General features: G+C 38.9%; 1 protein-coding gene across 17 annotated transcripts in view; it reads left to right on the top strand.

The window, feature by feature from the left end:
* The window catches only part of FEZ2 (fasciculation and elongation protein zeta 2), a 216632-nt gene that overhangs the window by 142955 nt on the left and 59397 nt on the right, over positions 1 to 14280 (top strand). For 5 of the 17 annotated variants that reach the window (XM_060169098.1, XM_060169109.1, XM_060169110.1 and 2 more), the window contains exons 1-5: positions 6259 to 6287; positions 9483 to 9634; positions 10803 to 10878; positions 11408 to 11558; positions 11761 to 11893. The exons of 1 other annotated variant lie outside the window; for it this stretch is intronic. In XM_060169098.1, coding sequence (XP_060025081.1) covers positions 11800 to 11893 — 94 coding nt within the window. In that variant the 5' untranslated portion in view covers positions 6259 to 6287; positions 9483 to 9634; positions 10803 to 10878; positions 11408 to 11558; positions 11761 to 11799. Of the gene's footprint in view, positions 1 to 6238; positions 6288 to 9482; positions 9635 to 10802; positions 10879 to 11379; positions 11559 to 11760; positions 11894 to 14280 lie in introns of those variants that run through there. 11 more of the 17 variants (XM_060169099.1, XM_060169112.1, XM_060169103.1 and 8 more) reach the window with 9 other exon arrangements.

The raw sequence follows: 14280 nt of genomic DNA on the forward strand, positions 1-14280 counted from the left end.
TTGTCTTGAATGGAGAAATTTGATTTTAAAGTCTTTTCTTAGAGTGGGTTTGCATCTTTCCATCATTTCTGCTTTATGAAAGTAGATGCTATGTTATTTGGTATGTAGATATTTATAACTGTTGCATCTTCATCATAACTTGGAATCTTTAACATTATAAAGAAGCAGTATCCAACAGAACTTTCTGTGATGATGGAAGTGGTTTCTGCACTATATAAATTAATGAACTAAAAGATTCATTTCCTCGGTCACATTACCTGCATTTCAAATAGCTACATGTGTTGCTCATGGCTACTGAAATGGACAGCAGGGTTATATAGTATCTTCTTTGTCTTGCTTAATACCTTTTTGACTTGAATTCTACCTTGTCTGATATCAAAGCCTTAATCCCTGCTTTTTTTCGTTTGCTTTTGACTAGCACTACTTTGCATAACCTTTTATTTCTAACCTTTCTAAATCACTTTTGTTTTAGGCAAGTCTCTTGTATACAGCATAGAGTTGAATTCTGCTTTTATCTTAGGTTAGTTAAGATTTATCTATATAACATCTGTGTTTGATCTCATTTCTTTCATTTAAAAATACATATTATAAATACTAACAGTCCCCTCTCTCCTTGGTTTCACACTCTGAGCAAAATAAAATTAGCTTGCACACTCTCTTATCTCTTCATTGCTTTCCAATTTTAGTCAGTAATATTCTCTTTCTTAGTGTTTCTCTTTGTACTTTTAGGTGTCTACAGTTCTGTTTGTTAGCATTAAATGATACCCTATGACCCCCTCTTACTGCTCATGATGCAATTAATGTTATTCTACTTGCCCTATTCTCTCCCCCCTTTTTTCCTCCAAAATTTTATTGTGAAAATTTCCAAACTTAGAGTGAAGTTGAAAGATTTCTACAGTGAACACCCATATGCCCACTACCCAGATGCTGTAATTAACATATTACTATATTGGCTTTATCAATATGTGTCCATCTAGCTATTGGTCAATCCATCTCATTTTTTGATGCACTTCAAATTAAACTGCAGATATTAATACATTTACTCTTAAATACCTCAGCATATATATCATTAACTAGATTTTAATATTTATTTAAAGTATTTTTCTTTTGGTGTAAAATTTGTATGCTGTAAAGCACCCACAGTATAAGTATATGCTGTAAAGCACCCAAAGTATAAGTATACCTTTGCTAGTTTTGAAAATTCCATGCACCTGTGTAACCCAACCCCCTAACAAGATATAAAAGGTTACCATTGCCCCTGCAAAATTTCCCTGGGGCTCCTTCCCAGTCAATCCCCACTCCCCTCCCAGAGGCAGACTTCTGATTTTTTTCCACCATAAATTACTTTCACCAGTTTAAAAACTTCACAGAAATAGAAGCACACAGTATGTACTCATTGAGTAAGAGTTCTTTCACTCAGACGTTCATTTCATTCAGACACAAAGACATTCATAACGTCTTTGAGACACATCCATGCAGTTGCTTGTATCAGTGATTTAGTCCTATTTATTGCTCAGTAGTACTTCATTGTAAGAACATATGGCAGTTTGTTGTATATTCTCTTATTAACACACACTTTGTTTCCAGTTTGGGGCTATTATGAGTAAAGCTCCTATGAACATTTTTGTACAAGTGTTTTTGTGAGCTTTTGAAATTTCTCTTTGGTTAATACCTAGGAGTAGAATTACTGGATCATAGGGTATGCCATAGGTGTATGTTTAGTTTATAAGAAACTTTGAGACCATTTCCCAACTGGTTGTACCATTTTATATCCACACTCACAATGTATAAGAGTGCTGGTTTCTCCACATTCCTCACCAACTTTTGTGTTGTCAGTCTTTTAAAATGTTATCCATTCTAGTGGATGTGTAGTAGTATCTTAATGGTTTTAATTTTCATTTCCCTGATGACTAATAATGTTGAGCACTCTTCATTCCTTTATTGCCATTTGCATATTTTATTTTACAAAATGTGTATTAAATTATTTTGCCCGTTTTAAAATTAGGTGCTTTGTCTCTCTATATAGAGTTGTACATTTGTTTATTTGCTCTATATTGAGTTGTACATTTGTTTATTTGTTCTAATATATTGGATACCAGTTATTTGCCAGATATACTTTTTTTTTTTTTTTTGGCGGTACGCGGGCCTCTCACTGTTGTGGCCTCTCCCGTTGCGGAGCACAGGCTCCGGACGCACAGGCTCAGCGGCCATGGCTCACGGGCCCAGCCTCTCCGTGGCATGTGGGATCCTCCCGGACCAGGGCACAAACCCGTGTCCCCTGCATCGGCAGGCGGACTCTCAACCACTGCGCCACCAGGGAAGCCCCAGATATACATTTTAAGAATATTTTCTTCTAGTCTGTGGCTTGCTTATTCATTTTCATAGCAGCATATTTTGATAAGCAGACTTTTTTAGTTTGCTGACATTTGATTATTTTTAAAATTTATAATTATTGCTTCCAGTGACCTGTCTAAGAAGCTTTTGCCTACCCCCAAGTCACTAAGACATTTTCTTATGCTCTCTTCTAAATGCTTTATTGTTTTAGCTTTTACATTTTGGGCTATGATCCATTTTCTCCCCTTTTCCTCCCACATTTTGTTAGATGTGTTAGTTTTACAATATCAGAGCACATAATATTTGCATATAATTTTCTACTCATTTCTGAATTTATTTTAGTCCCATTTCTAAATGTGTTTATGTTCACCACCAGTTCCTTTGCCAGTATTTCCCAGTTGTCTCATGGTTGAGTGAAGCTTGTCTGCTAGCAGGTTCCTAGTGAAGGGGGTCTGGGTACAATAGTCTCTGATTTTCAACCTCAATACTTGAGGGATGTTTGGGATTGATAAAACATCTTTGGTTCATACATTTTTGTTTTGATTAATGTTTCAAATATTAGTTATGCTTATTGTTTATTATTTTTCCAAAGAGATTTCATTTATATAGAAACTGGAAGAGAGATCCATTTATTTTAGACTATTTTCTGAAGATGTACCTATAAGCATTTCACCTTAATACTGTCTTCAGGGCTTCCCTGGTGGCACAGTGGTTAAGAATCTGCCTACCAATGCAAGGGACATGGGATCAAGCCCTGGTCCGGGAAGATCCCACATGCCGTGGAGCAACTAAGCCCGTGCGCCGCAACTACTGAGCCTGAGCTATAGAGCCCGCAAGCGACAGCTGCTGAGCCCATGTGCCACAACTACTGAAGCCTGTGCGCCTAGAGCCTGTGCTCTGCAACAAGAGAAGCCATGACAATGAGAAGCCTGCGCACCACAACGAAGAGTAGCCCCCGCTCACTGCAACTAGAGCAAGCCCGTGCACAGCAATGAAGACCCAACACAGCCAAAAAACAAACAAACAAATAAAACCTGTCTTCAAGTCCATGCAAAGGGCTGCAAAGGGATGCCTTGTGGGTTCCTTTGGCACTAACAGTCATGATGGACTTCCTTGTAAAACTGGGTTCCTGTGAGTTTTGAAGTTGTGTGTAGCTGTGAAAGCACATAATAAATCTAAGGTACTAAGAAAATATGTGCAATACTACTACTACTGCTATTCACTACTTTTTTTTTTGGCCACACCACGTGGCATGCAGGATCTTAGTTCCCCCACCAGGATTCGAACCTGTGCCCCCTGCAATGGAAGCATGGATTCTTAACCACTGGACTGCCAGGGAAGTCCCTCACTACTATTTTTATAGTGAGACGTTTATATCTAAGAAGGCAGAGGGGGTTTCCCTAAAACAAGAGTAGAATTCTAAGGCTAGAAACACTAGGGATAATTTATTAAGTTGATAACCCAAAATTTAGATAACTTAGTTTCTTATATAAACTTGGGACCCAGATGTGAATTTAATTTCAATTACTGATTCTTAGGAAACCTTTGAATAATTACAAGTTGGGTAACACAGCTGAATTCATGGGGTATGCATTTTTTCCCTACTTAAACCTTTCTGCATTTGATCCTTCCTTATTTATCAAGTCCATATAAGGAATGAGGAATCCATTATCTCAAAACACATTAAAGATTTTTTAGAATCTCTTGTAAGCACAGACACTAACATCTGATCTAACTGGGTTAATGTGAGATAATCCATGGAATTCAATATGCTTCTCTGTTTATGTAATATGAACATCACAATGATTTCCAAACACACGTCACCCTGGTATAAAAATAAAATTATATAAAAAAAAGGAGGAAGTAAAAAAACAAATATGTAACTTACAATATGCTGGAATTCTTAAATATTGACTTGTGTAAGAAAGATTGAATTCATCTAATACCACACTGGCAACTGATGAGCAAAGAATAAGAATAGGGGATTTTTGCACCTTTCACATGAGGACAAGAACTAAAGTTTTCATGAGGACAGTCAGTCTCTGTTCACTGGAGTGAAAAATAACTAAATGGAAACTTTGCCTTCCATGGAAATTTTAATTTCAAAATAGAAATTGATATATTTAATGTTTCTTATTATAAAAATTATATATGCTTCAAAAATGTAAAAAATATAATTGCATATAAAATAGAAAATGAAGGCCCCCACTGCTACCCCCATAACTGATCTCATGCCACAGAGAAATCACTAATATTAATAACTTAGTGTTTCAGACATTATATAAATATGTTATATATTATAAATTTTTAAATTGTATAATGTATAAATACAATTTTTTGCATTAATAGAATCTGTAGTCTTACCTTTTTTCATTCAATACCATATCTTGGACATGTTTCCATGTTAGTTCATATAGATATACCTTCTCCTTTGCAGTGGATTGATAGTATATAGTAGGCCATTGTACGAATGTGCCTTTATTGAGTTAATGAGTCTCTTGCTGAGGCATAGTCAATTTGTTCCTAGTTTTTTGATACTATAAACTGCACTGTGGTAAACACTCTTTTCCATATATTTATCTACTAGGAGAATTTATAATTTTTTAGAAGTGAAATTTTGAGATGAAAAGGAATGGATATTTTTAGTTTTGACACCTAACGCTAAATTGTACTGTGGGGTTGTTATGGTTGGCTTGGAAGATGACCAATAAGAGAATAATATAAATTTAAGATACTGAGGCCACATTAAAATTAATATCTATTATTAAGTCATTATTTTTGTTATGAGAGAGACAATAAGACTGGTGAGAGATTTCAAGGTACTGATCAACTGTTTTACAACACGGAGAGGTAATGAAATGGAAGGGATACTCTCCACCTTTTTGTAAAACGGCAATAAGAGTACTTACCTCATAGGGCTGTTGTGATGATTTAATGAGCTAATAGTTGTAAAAGTCCTAGCTGAGTACCTGGTACCTAGTAGGTACTCAGCAAAGTATTACTGATATTTCTATTAAGAGAATTTGTTCTCATAAAAGACTCCTCTCTTAGCTTTCATGATCACAATTAAATAACTCCTTTTGGCTTCTGCTTTCATCAAGTATGAGACCGTTGGTAAATACTTAGTACTATTTAGTGTGAACAAAAGACAGTTGTATTTAAAAATGAGTGAGCATATTTTATGCTACAAGATGTAGGAGGCTAGGGATTCAGTCAAAGCAAAAGTTGGGGCCAGCAACATCTGCCATATGCCAAGGGTCAGTGCCTGAAAGGTGAGCAGTTACCAGCACTAGCTCCGATGTCAGGAAGTGAAAACAGGCCAGGAGTCAACGAGCAAGATGACTCACAGGTCACAGGACACCCAAATGTCGGGAATCAGAGGAGCCTGGCTTCAAGCACAGAAAGGCTCAGGCCCAGGCAAGCTCTGAAGTTGTGAAGTTCAAGGTGGCCAGCCAGGGGCCCAGGGGGACAGAAGCACACATCCATGCTGGAGAGACCTGGCTGATAGCTATTTCTGAGCTCTTCCAGGCTGGTGTGGGTCAGAAACCAATCACAAAAGAGCTTGTCTAGGTCCTCCAGGTACAAGTAGGTGAATGAGGCTGCAGAAGGTTAGGTCAGATATAGGAAGAAAGAAGAAATAAACTTCCTGTGGTAGCTACGACATGCTGTGATGGAACCCTTCTATAGCAAAGCGTTAGCAAAGCTATATATGCTTGTGTTAGCAAGCCTCGCATCTGCTGTCATCCCTTGGGAAATGAAATGTTGCTGTGCTCTTTTCTTTGCATTTCTAAAATAATCAAATATCTAAAACTCATACAGCTTTGCTGAGATTCAAGCAATTATGGCACTAAAGCCTCCATCGTATGTTCTATGTCTTATCCTCACCTCTGTTTCTTCCTCAAAGAGATTGGGAGGTGACGTTGGCAGGAGACATGGATGTGTGCTGCTATCAGGTAGATGGGGACGGGATCGTGTAAGCTATTTTATTTTATTTTTTAATTTCGTTATTTTTTGGCTGTGTTGGGTCTTCGTTGCTGCACGCGGGCTTTCTCAAGTTGTGGCGAGCGGGGGCTAATCTTCGTTGTGGTGCACGGGCTTCTCATGGCGGTGGCTTCTCTTGTTGTGGAGCGCGGGCTCTAGGCACACAGGCTTCAGTAGTTGTGGCTCGCGGGCTCTAGAGCACAGGCTCAGTAGTTGTGGCTCACGGGCTTAGTTGCTCCGTGGCATGTGGGATCTTTCCGGACCAGGGATCGAACCCGTGTGCCCTGCATTGTCAGGCGGATTCTTAACCACTCTGCCACCAGGTAAGTCCCATCGTGTAAGCTATTTTAGAAGCATTGCTCTTATACTTGGAACCATGAAACATGTATAGAAGTATAATTAACTGTCTGAGGCTGATCCCTAGAAAACAGTGCCTAAGGCTAAACCTTAAAACACTTCACTGGGGAGCCCAATCCCAGGAAGCAAGAGGGAGGCAAAGGAAGAAGGAGAGCGGGTTACGAAGCTGGCCACAGCTGAGTGACAAGTGCTGTTGATTGCTCGTTCTTGCAGGATGTCTTCAGAAAGCTGTTATGAATCTGTTGCAGTTCCTTTTTGGTGGTGGTAGGGAGAAGAATTATCCTCTGATATCCAGTGATCAAAGTTTGCTTTGCAAGGAGTTACTGCCCCACACTTCCAGGTTGCACCACCTGCTCCCTCCATCAGCTGTCTCAGCTGTCTGTCAGGGAGGCTAGATCCAAGATGGCAACTGTTGCATCTGTAGCATAAGACACAGTCCTCAGGGTGAGCTGGAGTGTAGGCATGCGTCAGTGGCACTTCCCACATCCTTGCCTGCAACATGCAACCTCGCAGGCCCCGCTTGGTGGGTGCCCAGTGGGTTCCATGCCATCATTTAGCCCAAAGCCCATAGCATCTCATGCCTCAGCAACAAGAGGGAAGTCCAGGTAAGACGCTGGCTGGTCATGCCCACAAGTGTCATGAGGGACTGCAGCATTGCCTGACACGATGACCACAGGAACAATACAAGCCACTGCTTAGGGCCACCTCAGCCGGAATGTCAAGCATGTGTCCGAATCTGGGGTGGCCCATCCATTGAGCCCAGTACTATGTCATTTACATGTTTCTGATTATACAGTAATAACATACCATTTGAGTGCTCACTGCACAGAACATTTTATATATAACCTTGTGTATGAGTCTCATTTAATATACATTGATTTTTTTAATATATTGTTTTATATTCTGTTTTTTCCACTTAATTTTCTGTGGTGAAGATTTTCTCATCTCTTTCAATATTCTCCAAAAGCACTTTTCACTGGCAACAATATATTCCATGACGTGGATATATAGTAATTTATTTCACTTTCCCATATTATTGAACACATTGGTTGTAATTCTCTGCTCTCATAAAGCATTCCACGTGTGCGAGTCAAATTTGTCTGTCTCTGTTGTTATAACAAGCAACCCTCAATTTTCGGTTGCTTAAAATAACAGAGGTTTATTTTTCACTCACGTATGGGGTTAGTAAGGAACCTCTGCACATCATAGTCATGTAGGGACCTAGTCTAACAGCAGCGCCATCTCGAATGTAGTTGCTCACTGTACCAGAGGGAAAAGATGACTGTGGAGAGATTCACAGGGGCGGTTAAATGCATCCTGGAAGTGACACATGCCACTCCTGAACTCATGGATCAAGTCTAGTTGCAACCACGAGGAATACAGGAAGGGAAAAACAACCAGACATGGCAAATCTTACTGAGTGTGACACAATTACAAAAGTCCTTGTACATAAATCTTTTTGTGTTTTGCTACTTATTTCCTTAAACATTTATATAGGAAAATTGTTGTAATTGACAGTATATAAACATTTTTATGCTACTGATGCATGCACTGGAGTTTTAAATTTTGGCCCTCAGACCCATACTTTCCCTTTAATACCCTCTTCTGTACAGGTGACTGGGAGCCTGCAAACTACATTTCCCAGACCCCTTTGCCTGTTGGGTAGAAGCCATTTTTTTTCCTGCTTTTGGCTCCATCAGCAGCCTTGGGAGCCAACTGCAGGTGATTCCAGGGTCCAGCAGCAAGTCCAGAAACACCAATGTTGACTTTCTGCCCAGGGCCTGTGGTGGCGCTTGTGGACCCTGTGTAATACCACCTTTTTCCTTTTGCTTCTCCAGGCCAAGGGGTAGAGTTAGTCCTGAAGTTAATGACCTCCAGGTAGCATGATCTTCCCCTTTGGTTTCTCTGGCCCTTCTAACTATTATCTGATCAACTCTTGTATTAAATTTCCTGTGTTTAAATGCCTCACTGGGCAACAACTGCTCTAATATATATGCCAAATTGTCCTCTAGAAAGTTTACACTCTGTCCCAAAGTGTTTGAAAGTACCTCTTCCCTTTAACCTTCACCATAAAGAATACATTTAATATTATCATTTAAAAATTACCTTCTAGGGACTTCCCTGGTCATCCAGCGGGTAAGACTCCATGCTGCCAATGCAGGGTGCCTGGGTTCGATCCCTGGTCGGGGAACTAGATCCCACATGGTGCAACTAAGAAGTCTGCATGCCACAGCTAAAGATCCCACATTCTGCAACTAAGACCCGGCACAGCCAAAATAAATAAATAAATAAATAATAAATAAAAACTACCTTCTAATTTTATAGGCACTAATTATCTCACTTTAATTTGTATTTCCTTGTTTACTATCGACACTGAACTTTTAACTTGTGTATTAGTCAATTGTTCTTTCACAAATTGTTCATTCATGATCTTCACCTATTTTAGGGCTATCTCTATTTTTCAGATTTGAAAACATCTGTATCTGTTAACGACTTTCATTGTCTCTTATCTATGTTTCAAATATAATCCCAGGTTGTCATTTGCTTTTTGGTTCTGTTTATGGCATTTTATAACATAAGGAAATTAATTAAAAAAAAAATTAAGTCAGTTCAGGTAGTTTACTATCAGATTTCTGCTTTGGGATTGGGCTTTAAAGGCTTAATTAAGGTTTTAAAAATTTTCTTCATAAAATATAGTTTTAACCAACTATCTGTTAGGGTCTAACAGATAACACAATTAGACGTTCATGGCTTGAGATGGTTTTATTTTTTCTCCTTATTTATACCTTTTCTTATCTGGATGACAAAAGGATGTACAAAGGGCAAAGAGGATGATGATACAGAGCCAGTTCACGGTGAAGTGAGATGCTCCCCACAGAATCACAGCAGCTCTACTCTCACTGGCCAATGAGCCCACCCACAGTTCCAGTGGAATGTGGTGCATGAAACTCCTCTCCTGCAGGTATCATTGTGGCATGAGAAGTAATGCCCAGAAAGTCAGACCTCCAGAACCCCAGCTGTCTGATCTTTCTCTGTGTCAGTACAGCCAGGTCCTTCATCTCTTTATTCTGGGCCCCAGTCTTGAAAACTGGCTTTTCATTAGTACACAGGGACTTCTTCTCTGGGCACTACCTCCCACTCCAAATTATGCTCCACATTTTTAGCTAATGCCCTTCTCTGCTCTTCTTTTAGGTCATTTAAGAACATGAAATTATGTGTTGGATGAACACGTATCTATAATTTATAAAATTTTATACATAAATAATTTGTACTTAATATTTCACTGGAGAATAAGTCATTTTTCTACTCTATTGGTTTCTTTCTTTACTTTTATGCTTAGAAATTACTTTTCCATTCCAACATCAGGAAACCATTGATCTATCTTTTCTGTTAGTTTGGAAATAGCAGCTTTTGCTCTGAGCAGTGAACAGTGGTTAGGCTGTAGAAAAATCTTGTAGCAAACAGCAGTAGCTGATATACAAAAAAATAACATATTTGTCTCCTGTTCTTTTTCTGAAAGCTTTTTTTTTTTTTTCACTATGAAAAGCATAATTTTCCACTAGTCTGTTTCACTTCATTTCTCTCCTGGAGACTGTTCTATGGGCCCAGGAAGAAAAGGGGATCCTGGACAGGGTGACTGTTTTACACTTCCCAGCAGCAAATACTGCCACTTCCTTAGCATAGTAATAGCCTCACAGCTCTATCCACCTAGTCTAGAGGTTGGCAAACATTCTCTGTAAAAGGCAGATAGTAAATCTTTTAGGCTCTGAGGGCCTTAAAATCTCTGCTGAAACTACTCAGTTCTGCCATTGTAGTGAGAAGCAGTCATAGACAATGTGTACACTAATGAGAGTGTTCCAATAAGGCTCTATTTATAAATACCGTAAACAGTTGTAGACTTCTGCTCCAGTCTAGTGCTGCACAAAGAGGTAATCTGGTAAACATGTTTAATGAATGCTTCAATTTTCGTTACTTACTTTTGTGTAAGTTAGAAATGCCAACTGATTTGACTCTCAATGTTTGTTTAGTTTGGATGTTAGTTATTGCTGTTAGGTGAGGCAGTTTTTGACCTGTGTCATCTAATGCCCTCTTCCTCTTCCTCATAGAGAGTCAAGTTCACTGTCTTTCAGGTCTGTGGATGGTTTCTGTGGCTGCTTAACTGTGGTACCATTTTGTCTTAGAGGTGAAGTGGAGAGCAGTTATAAGGTGGGTCAAAGACCTTGCCTGAGAAGTCACTGATTGCTTCTGCCCACAGCAGTTTGTTCATTATCACAGGTTACAGGTTATAATAGCTGCTTAATAATTTTCAGGGGGAGGGGAGTGGATCAAATAGAAAAATAAAAGATCAAGAAGATCAGTCTCCCCTTAAAAAATTTCTGATCTCTGATCTTCACAATGCTTTTAAGGACCTTCCTCCCCCTAGGTAAGTCAGAGAGTAAATCAATGAATAGACCTTTTCATCTTCAGTCCACACTTGCTCTCTTCCTTCCCACCTCTCTTCCTATTTTTTTCTTCTAAAACCCAATTTTAAAAAATGGCCCATAGTAGTAATAGAGTAAAATATATATTAACCTTGTTCTCATTTCAGAGAACATTTCACAATTTTCATATGTCCACTGTGTTAGGACTTTCATTTGCCCCAACTTGTCATCAGAGAAGTTCAGAGAAACAAAAAGTACAGAAGGTTCTATTTTCTTGGAGGATTAGGTGTATTTAGAGCAATTTTATCAACTAGACACCTGGTTCAAGCTCACCACACCTGAGCCTAAAATGGAATTCCAGCAAGTCTGGCCAACTTGGATCACCGCGGTGTCTCCTTGAAGAGCATCTATCCTAAGGGCAGATGGAGCCAGGACCAACTTGCTAAAGTAAATCCAGATTGATAGGTAAGGCATGTTTCTAAAAGCCATGAAATATCTGTAATTCAAAAGTATTCCTGACCCAGCTCCATAGTTCATGTCTAAGGATTGGCAAAAACAACGATATGAAAACCCAAAAACTTGTCTATTAGCAGTTTTCTAAGACACCAGAGTGCAGCAGATTATAGAGCAAAAGACCAAAAGGCACTTTTTCCCCACCTCCCCACAGACCTAGAATCTTGTGGACTGCCATGCTCAGCAGGAAGGCATGGTTCTCAATGGAAGTAGCAAGGGCTTCGCAGAGGTGATGCTGCACATCGGAATGCGCAACAGCTCAGAGCTACCACAGTGGCACACAGTAGGTACGATGGGGCCCTAGGGGAATCACCTGTGGAATCCAGAAGCCTGTGCAATGTTCAGCCCCTGTTGTGGTACCCAGCCATGGCACTTGTGTCCTACATATGTGGTACTGATTGATGTCTGGCAGAAGCTGAAGTCCTCAGAAGGAACCCTGGTAGCTAGAAGAAGCAGAAACTGAAAAGACTTGATTCTAAGCACATGTGAGGCAAGACCTAGCTGAAGGTGAGGGCAGACACGGTGTGAACAGCATGAGTCAGTAAGGGCAAGTGCAATAAAACATGGGTTATTATCATTAATGTAGTTTGACCCAGAGAGTCCAATGGAACCTTGCTTTATACGTAGAATATATGGAACCTAGAATCAAAGTGGACGAGGAACATAGATGTCCTTTCGTGGAACCTCCATCGCAATGCAGGATTCTTTTCTCTAGCATCCTTGGAAGAGGCTCTCAGCTTAATGTTAATAAAGGGGAAGTCACAATCCTTAAAGGTCTATTACATTGATGGATAGGTTTAAGTCTTTAGAAATTTTAATGTCTATTAGAAAATATCCAAATCTCAGAAATGCTGAGCATATACTGTAGTCTGTTATTAACTAGTAATGTAAAATGTGACCCATAAGAGAAAATGTGACTATAGACATATTTATATACATAAAACATATATACATTAATACACATATTTTTATATACAAATAGGATCTCATTAAACTTACGTATAACATAATTTTTGAAAAATGCTATTCTTCCAGTAATAAAACAGCATTAGTTGAAATATTATTAGCTGCCATAACAGATAAACCCCTGAATCCCAGTGGCTACACAATAACCAGTTTATTTCTTGCTAACTTGAAGAACAAAATGGATGTTCAAATTTGGTTTCCTTCCCAGCAGTGAATAAGAGAGATGCAGCTTCCCTCCACTTCATGTCTCTTTTACCTTTGACTGTGGTTTGCCAGGTCACTGTGCTGGCGTGCCTTAAGCCAGTGGAGGGGGAAGAAATAGGGGCTCTTGGGTGAGAGGTTTCCATGGGCTAGGTCTGGAAGGGGGACGTACATCTCTTCCATCCACATTCCATTGGCTAGAATGCATTCACATTACAACACCCAACTGCAAGGGAGCCTGGGAAATGTAGTCCATACGTGTGTCCAGGAAGAAGAGGAATCTGGTAGGATATAGGCTAGCAGTGTCTACCACAGATATCCTCCCTGTTTGGCTTTAATAAAATCTCTTCCCAAGACACATGTTGTACATACTGAAGCATAGTCCAGCCTTTTTCAGTTTTAACCAAAGCTTTAAAAATTGTATGTTCATGAATATTTAACTACTTGCAAATAGCGGTAAATGTCAGGCCAAACCTGGCTGATTCCACCCACCTCCTTAGTAGAGGCCACTTGATTAGGAGCCGTGCAGATTTTATGGATCCTGAAGCTTGTATAATTTGGTGGAATCTGCTTAAGAAAAAAATAGAAAATTAGCTATCAAACTAAATATTTATTTAGGATGAGAAAAATTTATAACAAGTAACATTTTCTAAAAAGGTGACAAATATCACAAACATTATAAAATCCAGAAAAACAACATAATATTATAAAAGAAGTAACTTTTTTTTTTTAAAAATTTATTTTATTGGCGTATAGTTGATTTACAACATTGTGTTAATTTCTACTGTACAGCAAAGTGATTCAGTTACACATATATATATATTCTTTTTCATATTCTTTTCCACTATGGTTTATTACAGGATATTGAATATACTTCCCTGTGCTATACAGTAGGACCTTGTTATTTATTCATTCTGTATATAATAGTTTTCATCTGCTAATCCTAAACTCCCAATCCATCCCTCTGCCATCCCTTTCCCCCTTGGCAACCACAAGTCTGTCCTCTGTATCTGTGAGTCTGTTTCTGTTTTGTAGATAAATTCATTTGTGTCCTATTTTAGATTCCACATATAAGTGATATCATACGATATTTGTCTTTCTCTTTCTGACTTATTTCACTTAGTATGCTAATCTCTAGGTCCATCCATGTTGCTGCAGATGGCATTATTTCATTCTTTTTTATGGCTTAGTAATATTCCATTGTATATATAGGCCACGTCTTCTTTATCCATTCATCTATCAGTGGGCATTTAGATTGTTTCCATGTCCTGGCTACTGTAAATAGTGCTGCTGTAAACATAGGGGTGCATGTATCTTTTTGAATTATAGTATTGTCCAGATATATGCCCAGGAGTGGGATTGCTGGATCATATGGAAACTCTATTTTTATTTTTTTGAGGAACCTCCATATTGTTTTCCATAGTGGCTGCACCAATTTACATTCCCACCAACGGTGTAGACGGGTTCCCCTAAAGAATTACCTTTCTAACACTTCTCTATTATACTT

This window comes from Lagenorhynchus albirostris, chromosome 13 (genome assembly GCF_949774975.1).
Source record: "Lagenorhynchus albirostris chromosome 13, mLagAlb1.1, whole genome shotgun sequence".
Classification (NCBI taxonomy): Eukaryota; Metazoa; Chordata; class Mammalia; order Artiodactyla; family Delphinidae; genus Lagenorhynchus; species Lagenorhynchus albirostris.